Source organism: Bufo bufo, chromosome 2 (assembly GCF_905171765.1).
Source record: "Bufo bufo chromosome 2, aBufBuf1.1, whole genome shotgun sequence".
Lineage (NCBI taxonomy): Eukaryota > Metazoa > Chordata > Amphibia > Anura > Bufonidae > Bufo > Bufo bufo.
The window spans coordinates 477232229-477244830 of record NC_053390.1 but is presented as its reverse complement, the minus strand read 5'-3'; the positions used below and the strand labels follow the sequence as shown (position 1 = coordinate 477244830).

Genomic DNA, 12602 nt, shown 5'->3' with positions numbered 1-12602 from the left:
CATTTGGAACCACCTATTTTACATCCCTGTGGTTTATGTAATAACATTACGTATTGTGGCACAAATAACCCTGACGCCACTCATTTGGAACCACTTGTTTACACCCCTGTGGTTTACAATTTTACTTCTAATAAATAACTTATAATTTATCCATATATGTACCTAGACATTTGAGTGCCCTCCATTTTATATACCCATTTGTTTATCTACAACTAAATATTAGTTAAGTGATTCAAAGGAAAGCAAACATTTTTCAGTTTATATAGTGAATGTTTGAGTTTGTACAGAAGAATACAAACTGCTACTTTTAACAGTCTAATATTCACTTTTCTTCAATTTGTTTAGAGGAACAACAAAAATTTGATTTATTTCTCTTCATGTTTTAATTTGGAATAGAATGCATAGTGTAATCCCAATGCATTTGTGTGCATGGAAATAGAAGCTATTAGAAGGATTTTAAACTTTATTCACAACTGTACATCTGCAGGTGTAATAGGACCTTTAGGCTAGTTTCATACTAGCATTGTGAGGAACAGTCTGCTGGGTCTCTCTAGATTCGCATTGCTGGAAGCTACTGCATTCCCATCCAGCCCCCAATAAGGTCATGCATTTATGATTTATCATGTTACTGAGGATTTACAAGACTGCTCAGTGTTACAGCTGAAAGCATTAATGTCCCTATTCTGCTGGAAAAAATCCTGAAACCATCTGGATCAAAGAGAGGACATATCACGGGTACTGATACATTAGCTGTCGTTGCCCTGTCAAACTTAATCGGCGGGCCAGATTCCCTCTTGCGATCATCCTCCAGCTGCGCCTGGCCTCCAGGCCTACTCTGTCTCCTCACATAGGACATGTCCTGCCTATCAATAAGCCTTTTCCCTGCACTCCTGGCTCTTAAAAGGTGAGCGTGCGCACTTCCCAATTTACACCAGCCAATGTATGGCAACCTGTGAAGATTTAAGGCACTTTCCCCAGACCCCTGTATGGAGTAAAAGGGTGGACACTGGGGAACTGGCAGGATAATGCCCTTAGGTTTAGCCCTAAATCAAATCCATTGGTTAGCACAGTGGTTCCACACCCACTACTATTACAATTAAAACTAAGTAGCTCATGCAGATTCCCACCTCCCTGTGATCACATGATCACTAGGACTAGAGCAGGAAGCGGCAACATTGAAGCTGTATATACTGTACAGCACTGGAGAAAGCAGGGACAGTAAAAATCCATTCCTGCCTTCGCTATCGGGAGCCCTGCTGTCACTGACAGTGGGCTCCCAACTCCCACAGCTGAAAAATTGCAAAATAAACATGGAGTCCCAGTTATGGGTCTTCAACACAGTGAAAGCCAGATATCCCTCAAAGGAAGGAAAACCAAGCAAAAGGGTGACCCCATTATAGAGGTCACCAGATCCACCATATTAAGTGGTAGTGTTGATCACGAATATTCCAATTGCAAATTTTTATCGCGAATATAGGTACTTTGAAAACTCGCAAATATTTAGAATATAGTGATATATATATTCGTAATTTCAAATATAGATTTTTTTATTGCGAATTTTTGTAATGCGAATTTTTTCCGCAAATTTTTCAATTGCCAAGTAAAAACATGATTCCTCCCTGCTTCTTGCTTGTGGGCCAATGACTCATTGGCCCACAAGCAAGAAGCAGGGAGGAATCATGGATTTAAATGGGAAAAATTATGATTATTCTAAAAAACTAATATATAGCACTATAATGAATATATTAGTTTATTTGAATATTCGTAATATTCTAAAACAAGAATATATAGCATTATAGCGAATATTCAAAAAAATGAAAATAGAGCAATTTAGCTAATATAGTGCTATAATCTTCTTTGTTTAATAGTTGTAATTTTTTTCTCATCTGAAGTTCAGATTGGAAAAAAATTACAACTATTAAAAAAAAGATTATAGCACTATATTAGCTAAATTGCTCTACATTTGTTTTTTTCGAATATTTGCTGTATTACTATATATTCTTTTTTTAGAATATTACGAATATTTGAAAAAACTAATATATTCGATATAGTGCTATGACTTATTGGCCCACAAGCAAGAAGCAGGGAGGAATCATGTTTTTGCTCGGCAATTGAAAAATTAGCGATAAAAATTCACATTATGAAAATTTGCATATTACGCGATTATTACCTTGTCCATTTGTCGAGTAAAAAATCATAGAATATAACGAATATTCGAATTCGCAAATATTCACTGAATATTCTACAAAATATTTGTGAAAAATTGCGAATTTGAGTATGACCCCTGCCGCTCATCACTATTAAGTGGCCCTTATGTCAAGATCCAGCTCTTTTACAAGCCTTAAAGGGGTTACCCAACATCATAAACAGCCCCCCCCCCCCATGTGCCAGGCCCCTCAGAGGGAATATACTTACCCTGCTCCCTGAAGCGCTCCTGGTTCCTGCACCGCCGCTTCTCCCTGTACACGGATGAAAACATCCGTTGTTGGGGGGGGTGCAGCCAATGGCAGGCGTTGACAGGGACGAGCCAGCTTAGCGTTAACCATGATGCTAGGGAGGCTCATCCCCGCCTGCCATTGGCTGCTCCCCCCGACACCAGATGTTTTCATCCGTGTACAGGGAGAAGCAGCAGCGGCGGTGCAGGAACCAGGAGCTCCGCGGTGTAAATATATTCCTTCTGAGGGGCCCAGCACATGAGGGGTACTGTTTATGATATTGGATAACCCATTTAAGGATGTAACCCGGGAAGACCTGAGCCAGTTATCCATCCACAGATAGTTTTGGGGTGATGCACAATTAGCATGCACCTGCCATCTCTGCAAGGACATTCATGAACATTCTTGCTGAGATAAGAAAGGACCACCCAGATGTGTATAGTCTACGTCCGGAAGCATTTAAGAAACCAGAAGAAATAAAAAGGCCATAAAATAAGATGTATAGTATATTACAGTACCAAACATAGAACACCATAAAATACTCAGTTCTGCACAACCCTAAAGGGGATTGGGTATTCTGACTTTAACATTCAACGTGGATGGATTATGGCCACCTAGAATTTGCATGATCCTTCAAACAATTGACCTCTGTGTAAGTATCTTTTTTATTTTGAACACATACCTCATTGGATTGTCTTATGGTTCTTAGTGGGATCCATACAGTACCCACCATGGTGTCCCAAATAAGTCCTTTGTTCCAGACTTCTACTGTTAGGCCAAGGTCCAGCCGATTAATCTCACTAAAAGAAATGTGACATAGCATCTAGTTAAGACATGTACAAAGTTGATTTTACTAAGGAAAATTTTTCTGTACATTATACTCACAACATGAAGTCTTGCTCCCAGCAGGGAAGGTTCCCTCTTACTGCAATTGTTGTGCTCTTCACATTTTGTACTTTTAGTGTTACATAGGCATTAAACTTTTCTGTCAAAAACAAAAATAAATGTAGTTTTAAAATACACATCGATGTACACAGGTGTAGGTCGTAAAGATACTGTATATAGGGTGGGTAGGGTAAAAAAACAGGAACCATGAGGTCAGATCCCAACTGGAAATGTTATGGCATATGCTAGGGACATACCATAATATATGATTTGAATATGACTTTAAACAGAACCCCAACAGCCTTCTATAGTAATTTTTAATTAGAGGGACTGTCAGGCTCCTTTAGAGACCCTGAAATAAATATTTGTCCGTCTGTCTCATTGTCACACCAAACTGCTGGGGGGCTGGTGGTGCATAAATCAACAATTAAAATCTAATTCACATTATTAAAAAAAAAAAACAGATTGTTTCTTTAATGTTAGACCTAGATTGCCCATTGACATATAAAAATAGTAAAAATGGCCATTACGTCGCACAAAAAAAATTCCCTTTTGAAGATTCCAACAACCAAAATTTTTTTAAAGAAGTATTTCCATCTGGGAAATTCATGGCATATCGCTAGTGCAGTTTCCCACTACGTGACCGTGGGCACCGCAAACTTGTTTTTATTGTGTTTTAATGTCTTATATTATGCCTGTAGTCAGGGAGGCCCACGGGGATGGAATCCCACCCAGCCAGACGTAAACAATGAAAGCGTTGGCTTCAGCACTGCTGCAGCGATAGGTCCACATAGAGTGTGTGATGATAATTTGCATACAATATCAGGTTCGTAACACAAAGTTCACAAGTCATAAGTCAACCAATAGGGTGAGACGGCGGACAGAGGCAGAGCGTGTGTGCGTGCGTGCGTGCGTGCGTGCCGTCCCGTCGGCAGACAGTGCTATGTGTTGTACGGGGCCGGACGCGGGACCTGGATGGTGAAGCTGCAGGCAGTGAGTGAGGTCCAGAGCAGAGAGCTCAGCCTCTACAAATTATAAGACTGAGGATGCTGCCGGGAAGGAATGGGGACTGGGAGATAGCAGCTGCCAGCTTACCGGTCTCCAGTGCACCCCTCCTGTCCTGAGTCCTGACTGATGTGCCAATGAAGGGCGGGAAACTCCTGCTACAGGCTGCTATGCAGGCAGGGCCAGGGGCCCAGGACCTAGTTGCTGCTAGTCTGTGTACAAAGTGGCCAGTTTCTACTGGTTTCCCCAGATTGTGCTGGCTGGGTTCTACTGGGTTATAGTCACTGTGTGAGAGACACTGCTGTAATGTGACTGTACAGCATGTCACCTCAGTTTGGGGGGTGTACTGTACTGCCACTACCTTACCTTCTGATGTATCCCTGTTTTAGAATTGACTTAAAGTGTCAACTACATTCACATGGCTGTGGTGCCACTGGGCTTTTGGAACCATGCCTCTGCCCCTGTCTTTGGCCACATCTTGTGGAACTCTGACCCATCGAAGTCAATGGGTCTGCGTCCACACCATGATGTTGTGTTCACACAGTTGGTACTTTGCAGATCTGCGGTTCGCAATGCAGAGCACAGGCGTGGCAGCACCATAGCCATGTGAACGTAGCAGCCTAACTTTAAGTCAATTATCCCTTTAGAGGGGTTGTCTCATCATAGACAATGGGGTTGCATATCTCTAGGATATACCCCCATTGTCTTATAAGTGTGTGTCCAGCCGCTGGGACCTGCACCTATATCGAGAACGGAACACTGCAAGGTGGTGGCTGGAGGACTCCGGTCCGGCCACCACCAAGCCGGCTTCCCATAGAAGTGAATGGGAGCGTACCGCGCATGACTGGCCACTGCTCCCATTCACTTCTATGGGCTCGAGGGAAATAGAGGAGCCAGCACTCGGCTATTTTCGCCAGCCCCTTAGAAAATGAATGTAGGGCAGCTGCGTATTCGCAGTGCACCCTCCTTGACTTTTGGATCTCCGTTCTCTATATAGGTGGGGGTCCCAGCGGTGGGACCCGCACCTATAAGACAATGGGGACATATCCTAGCAATATGCCCCCATTGTCTATGATGAGACAACCCCTTTCACCCATATGCTGTTAGATGGCATCATTATTATTATTATTATGCACTTATTGGATTAAAATGTATTTTCTCAGTGAGATTTTAGTTCTGCCATTGGGCATGATGAGCGTGTAATGGTCTGGTGGTGTTAGGAAACGATATTGAGGGTGGGGGGGGGGGCAAACTGAACTCTTGCACCAGGGCTCATGAGCCTTTAGCTACGCCCCTGATCTCATGTCATATTCTCCCATGTCACTATGTGATTCTACATGTAAGATCCTTTTACGTAGGGTGCACTACACTAGTTTCTCCACAAGATGGGGCAGTGTTACAGTGTGTATATATAGCTTAGCCCAGGCCCAAGTTAGGCAGTCTTTCCCTGAAGTTTAGACAGAGAGCAGCCATGAAGTAGCTGCTTGCTGGAGGGAGGCCTCCTGCCTCTCTGCTCTCTCCCTGTTGGCTCCACGCCCAGGGTTAAAGTTACAAGATTCCACCCAGAGGTAAGAAGTCCACTTCTACAGCTCACTCTTCCGGGGTGACCAGTGTCCAGCTACTAAAGCAAGTTTTCAAAGGGATTTTTTTATAGTCTTAAAGTCAAAGAATAGCACACGGCCATATTTAAGGGCTTCCCAGGCACCTTTGCAAGCAGGTGTAGGACATAGCTTCCGGCATCTACATCTCCAGTTTAAACCCTGAGGACAGACAGGCCATCTGTCAGAAAACACTGGAAAATAGAAGTTCAAAGACTCAGCAAACCACCTTCAAGTCAGGTTAGGATCCGGCGAGAGTTTTTACCAGCCAAAGACTTTTATTTCTTCAAAGCCTAGTCTGAAGCAGTAGCATTCTTACATATATATATAGGACTAAGAGCCTGTTTCTTCTGAGGACTTACATTTCCCTACCCCTGTATGCATGGGACTGTATTTTACACTGGGATGTACAAAGGACTGTTTTATAAATTGGATGGAAATGTTACTGGGAGAAACGTTCAGTAAAAGTTATAATTTGGATTGCACCATCCTTGTCTCAGTCTTCAGTTCGTCAATTAACACTACAGTAAATGGTTGTACCATCACAAAAGGTACTGCCGTCACGACTACAAGGGACCTTGCCATAGGCACATTAATACAGACCATCAAGGGCACCTCAAACCACCATCTGGCTTGTGTCCCTTACACCAGAGTGTGCCCCAGAGAATTATTGCGCCGTTCTCCTCTTCACTTATGCGAGCCTACCCAGGGACGACATAACCGTGAGTAACAAGAACTGTATTTACCTCGGCCCACCTATTGCTCACACCGTGACCTCACGTATAATTCCCTTGTTTGGTCTGGCATACCGCACTAGGACATGCCATCAATGTTAGTTCAATGCGAGTTCTACCTCTGGGCCCTGATCGTATCAACAAAATGGGCACCCAAAGTGAAGGGAGAACAGCAGCCCATGAGCGGCCAACCTCCATTTACTACTATGGGAGTCCTGAAAATTGCTGAGCGCAAGTTCCAAAGCAGTAAAAGGAGAGGTGGCCAGAGCGTTTAACTCTGTGCCATTAGAAGCCACCACAGCCATGCCTACTAATGGCATGGCTGTGATTGGCCAGTGCAGCATGTGACCCAGCCTCTATATAAGCTGGAGTCACGTAGCGCTGCACGTCATTCTGCTGTGCTTATTGTAGGGATAGGATGCTGATTCTGTGAGGGAGAGAATTGGAAAGAAACTTTAATAAGAACTGCAATTAAACTCAGCAATCTACATAAATTTTGTTGTGTGGGTGCAGTGCACAATCTTTTACTCTCTCCTGAGCCCAGTGACAGAGAAAAATAACTTTTATCCGTCTGTTAGTCAGGTGAACGGCGGCGGACATTTTATGCAACCTCAGTGCACCAGCACTGCATATGTGTTTTTGTGACATTGAAATGCAAGCTTGAAATACTGCAATAATAATCTGGGTTTAAAAAAACACCCAATTTTGACAATATCCTACATCTGGTGCCTTTGCAGCATTAATCAGTGTGCAATTTAAGCTAGAAATGCAGCTATAATTTTCTGGGTTTTAAAAAACACCCTTTTTGGGCAGAATACTAAATTTTACAGTCCTTGCTGCATCTGTAAGTGTGAAATTCAAGCGTTAAGTACTGCTGTCATATTCTGTTATTCAAAAAACACCCAATCACGTATAATTCCCTTGTTTGGGCTGGCATACCGCACTAGGACATGCCATCAATGTTAGTTTAATGCGAGTTCTACCTCTGGGCCCTGATCGTATCTCCAAAATGGGCACCCAAAGTGAACGGAGAACAGCAGCCCATGAGCGGCCAACCTCCATTTACTACTATGGGAGTCCTGAAAATTGCTGAGCACAAGTTCCAAAGCAGTAAAAGGAGAGGTGGCCATGCTTGCACTCCACTCACCACTATGGCACTTCTGAAAATAGGCGAGTGCACTATTTATGTATACAGGATTAGCTGTTAGTCAATGATAGCTGTAGGGGGGTTCTTATGTATAGAAAGAACAGAGGTATAAATTACAAGATTTGCAATTTTTTTTCCCCATTAAAACTAAATATAAATCTGCTCAGCTCCTTCTCCTCTATAATCTGCTGCCTGCGGATTAAGCCTCATGCACACAACAGTATTTTTTCACGGTCCGCAAAACGGGTTTCCGTTGTTCCGTGATCCGTTTCCGTTTTCTTTTCCGTGTGTCTTTCTTGATTTTTGGAGGATCACCAGACAAGTAAAGTGAAAAAAAAATCTAAGTCAAGTTTGCCTTGAAAATGATAGGATAAAAACGGACACGGATCACGGACGCGGATGACAATCTTGTGTGCCTCCTTGTTTTTTCACGGACCCATTGACTTGAATGGGTCCGCAAACCGTTGTCCATCAAAAAAATAGGACAGGTCATATTTTTTTGACGGACTGGAAACACGCATCACGGACGCGGATGACAAACGGTGCATCTTCCGAGTTTTCAACGGACCCATTGAAAGTCAATGGGTCCGCAGAAAATCACGGAAAACGGAACAACGGACACGGAACCCAACAACGGTCGTGTGCATGAGGCCTTACATTGCATTTTGTAGTGACAGGTATCCTTTAATTAAAAAAAAATAAAATCATAAGTCAAGTCTGGTCAAACAAAGACTTTTATGTTTGAGGTTGTTTAATCCCTTCAAGACCCTGCAATTTTTAACCTTCCTAATATTTTTGCAAATGTGACATGTGTCACATTCTGTGGTAATAACTTTAGAATGCTTTTACTTAGGACTCATGCACATGGCCACTGCCCAGCCGTGGCTGTACTGTGGTCAGCAAAACACGGGCATCGGCCGTGTGCACCACGCATCACAAATGCACACCCATTCACTTGAATTGGTCCACAATCCGGGAGATGCGGTGCGGAACATAGGCATGTGGGTTTTCTGTCTGTGCCTCCACACCACAAAAAAGTAGTTCATGCACTACTTTTTTGCAGTGCGGACAGTCAGATGCGGATCGTGGACCCCATTCAAGTGAATGGGTTCGCGATCTGCAAGCGGCAGCTCCACGGTCGGTGCTCGTACATTGTGGACTGCAATTTACGGTCCGCAGCACGTGCATAGCCGGCCTTCGGTGGTGTGCATGAGCCATTATTCAAGCAATTCTGAGTGTTTTCTAGAGACACATTGTACTTCATGTTAGTAGTAAATGTGATTCCATATGTAAAGTTTGGGTTCGTACCAAACTTTAGAATTTTTAGACCCCGAACCCAAAAATATCAGTAAAAGTTTGGGTTCAGGTTCGGTGTCCGGCAATTTATTGGAGTTTTTTTTAAAGGCTGCAGAGCGTTTAACTCTGTGCCATTAGAAGCCACCACAGCCATGCCTACTAATGGCATGGCTGTGATTGGCCAGTGCAGCATGTGACCCAGCCTCTATATAAGCTGGAGTCACGTAGCGCTGCACGTCATTCTGCTGTGCTTAGTGTAGGGATAGGATGCTGATTCTGTGAGGGAGAGAATAGGAAAGAAACTTTAATAAGAACTGCAATCTACATAAATTTTGTTGTGTGGGTGCAGTGCACAATCTTTTACCCTGCCCTGAGCCCAGTGACAGAGAAAAATAACTTTTATCCGTCTGTTAGTCAGGTGAACGGCGGCGGCCATTTTATGCAACCTCAGTGCACCAGCACTGCATATGTGTTTTTGTGACATTGAAATGCAAGCTTGAAATACTGCAATAATAATCTGGGTTAAAAAAAAACACCCAATTTTGACAATATCCTACATCTGGTGCCTTTGCAGCATTAATCAGTGTGCAATTTAAGCTAGAAATGCAGCTATAATTTTCTGGGTTTTAAAAAACACCCTTTTTGGGCAGAATACAAAATTTTACAGTCCTTGCTGCATCTGAACGTGTGAAATTCAAGCGTTATATACTGCTGTCTTTTTCTGATATAAAAAAACACCCTTTTTTGGCAAAATACTTAATTTGCGGCCTTGTCTGCATCTGTCAATGTGAAATTCAAGCGTTATATACTGCTTTCATATTCCGTTATTAAAAACAATACTCCTTTTTGGGCAAAGTACTTATTATTGCAGCCTTTGCTGCATCTGTTATTGTTAAAACAAACTTTAAATACTTCAATAATTTTCTGGGTTTTAAAAAACACCCATTTTTGGTAATACCCTCCACTGGGGCCTCTGCCGCATTAGTCAGTGTGCAATTTAAGCTAGAAATACAGCTTTAATTTTCTGGGTTTTAAAAAACACCCTTTTGGGGCAAAATTCTCAATTTTACAGCCCTTGCTGCATCTGTACATGTGAAATTCAAGCGTTATATACTGCTGTCTTATTCTGTTATAAAAAAAAAAAACATTTTGTGCAAAATACTTAATTTGCGGCCTTGTCTGCATCTGGCAGTGTGAAATTCAAGCGTTATATAGTGCTGTCATATACTGTTAATTAAAAAAAACTCCCTTTTTGGGCAAAGTACTTAATATTGCAGTCTTTGCTGAATCTGTGATTGTCAAACATAAATTTGAAATACTTTAATAATTTTCTGGCTTTTAGAAAACACCAATTTTTGGCAATACCCTCCATCTTGGGCCTCTGCCGCATTTGTCAGTGTGCAATTTAAGCTAGAAATACAGCTTTAGATTTCTGGGTTTTTAAAAACACCCTTTTTTGGCAAAATACTCAGTTTTACAGACCTTGCTGCATCTGAACGTGTGAAATTCAAGCGTTATATACTGCTGTCTTTTTCTGATATAAAAAAACACCCTTTTTTGGCAAAGTACTTAATATTGCAGCATTTGCTGCATCTGCTATTGTTAAAACAAGCTTTAAATACTTCAATAATTTTCTGGGTTTTAAAAAACACCCATTTTTAGAAATACACTCCATATTGGTCCTTTGCCGCATTAATCAGTGTGCAATTTAAGCTAGAAATACAGCTTTAGAATTCTGGGTTTTAAAAAAACACCCTTTTTTGGAAAAATACTCAGTTTTACAGACCTTGCTGCATCTGAAAGTGTGAAATTCAAGCGTTATAAACTGCTGTCATATTCTGATATTCAAAAAACACCCATTTTGGGCAAAATACTTAATTTGCGGCCTTGTCTGCATCTGTCAGTGTGAAATTCAGGCGTTATATACTGCTGTCATATTCTGTTATAAAAAAAACTCCCTTTTTGGCAAAGTACTTAATATTGCAGCCTTTGTTGCATCTGTGATTGTTAAACACAAGCTTGAAATACTTAAATAATTTATGGCTATTAAAAAACACAAATTTTTGGCAATAATTTCCATCTTTGGCCTCTGCCGCATTAGTCAGTGTATAATTTGAGCTAGAAATACAACTATAATTTTCAGGGTTTTAAAAAACACCCTTTTGTGCAAAATACTAAATTTTACAGCCTTTGCTGCATCTGTACGTGTGAAATTCAAGCTTTATATACTGCTGTCATATTCTGTTTTTCAAAAAACACCCATTTTGGGCAAAATACTTCATTTGTGGCCTTGTCTGCAGCTGTCAGTGTAAAATTCAAGCGTTATATACTTCTGTTTTTTTCTGATATAAAAAAAAACACCCTTTTTGGGCAAAGTAATTAATATTGCAGCATTTGCTGCATCTGTTATTGTTAAAACAAGCTTTAACTACTTCAATAATTTTCTGGGTTTTAAAACACACCCATTTTTGGCAATACACTCCATATGGGGCCTTTGACGCAATAATCAATGTGCAATTTAAGCTAGAAATACAGCTTTAGATTTCTGGGTTTTAAAAAACACCCTTTTTGGGCAAAATACACAATTTTACAGCCATTGCTGCATCTGTACATGTGAAATTCAAGCGTTATATACTGCTGTCATATTCTGTTATTCAAAAAACACCCTTTTGGGCAAAATACTTAATTTGCGGCCTTGTCTGCAGCTGTCAGTGTGACAATCAAGCGTTTTATACTGCTGTATTTTTCTTTTATAAAAAAAAACACAGATTTTGGGCAAAATACATAATTTGCGGCCTTGTCTGCATCTGTCAGTGTGAAATTCAAGCGTTATATACTGCTGTCATATTCTGTTATAAAAAAAACTCCCTTTTTGGCAAAGTACTTAATATTGCAGCCTTTGTTGCATCTGTGATTGTTAAACACAAGCTTGAAATACTTCAATAATTTATGGCTATTAAAAAACACAAATTTTTGGCAATAATTTCCATCTTTGGCCTCTGCCGCATTAGTCAGTGTATAATTTAAGCTAGAAATACAACTATAATTTTCAGGGTTTTAAAAAACACCCTTTTGTGCAAAATACTAAATTTTACAGCCTTTGCTGCATCTGTACGTGTGAAATTCAAGCTTTATATACTGCTGTCATATTCTGTTTTTCAAAAAACACCCATTTTGGGCAAAATACTTAATATTGCAGCCTTTGCTGCATCTGTTATTGTTAAAACAAGCTTTAAATACTTCAATCATTTTCTTGGTTTTAAAAAAACACCCATTTTTGGCAATACCCTCCATCTTGGGCCTCTGCCGCATTAGTCATTGTGCAATTTAAGCTAGAAATACAGCTTTAATTTTCTGGGTTTTAAAAAACACCCTTTTGGGGCAAAATTCTCAATTTTACAGCCCTTGCTGCATCTGTATGTGTGAAATTTAAGCGTTATATACTGCTGTCATATTCTATAAAAAAAAAAAAAAACATTTTGGGCAAAATACTTAATTTGCG

At 40.9% G+C, this 12602-nt stretch overlaps 1 protein-coding gene across 1 annotated transcript in view; it reads right to left on the bottom strand.

Annotated features, from left to right (window-relative positions):
• The window catches only part of LOC120990939 (protein unc-13 homolog A-like), a 2175961-nt gene that overhangs the window by 2099220 nt on the left and 64139 nt on the right, over positions 1-12602 (bottom strand). The window contains exons 2-3 of the mRNA XM_040419831.1: positions 3321-3420; positions 3118-3235 (exon numbers count right to left, since the gene is read on the bottom strand). Of these exons, the coding sequence (XP_040275765.1) occupies positions 3118-3235; positions 3321-3420 (218 nt within the window). The remainder of the gene's footprint in view (positions 1-3117; positions 3236-3320; positions 3421-12602) is intronic.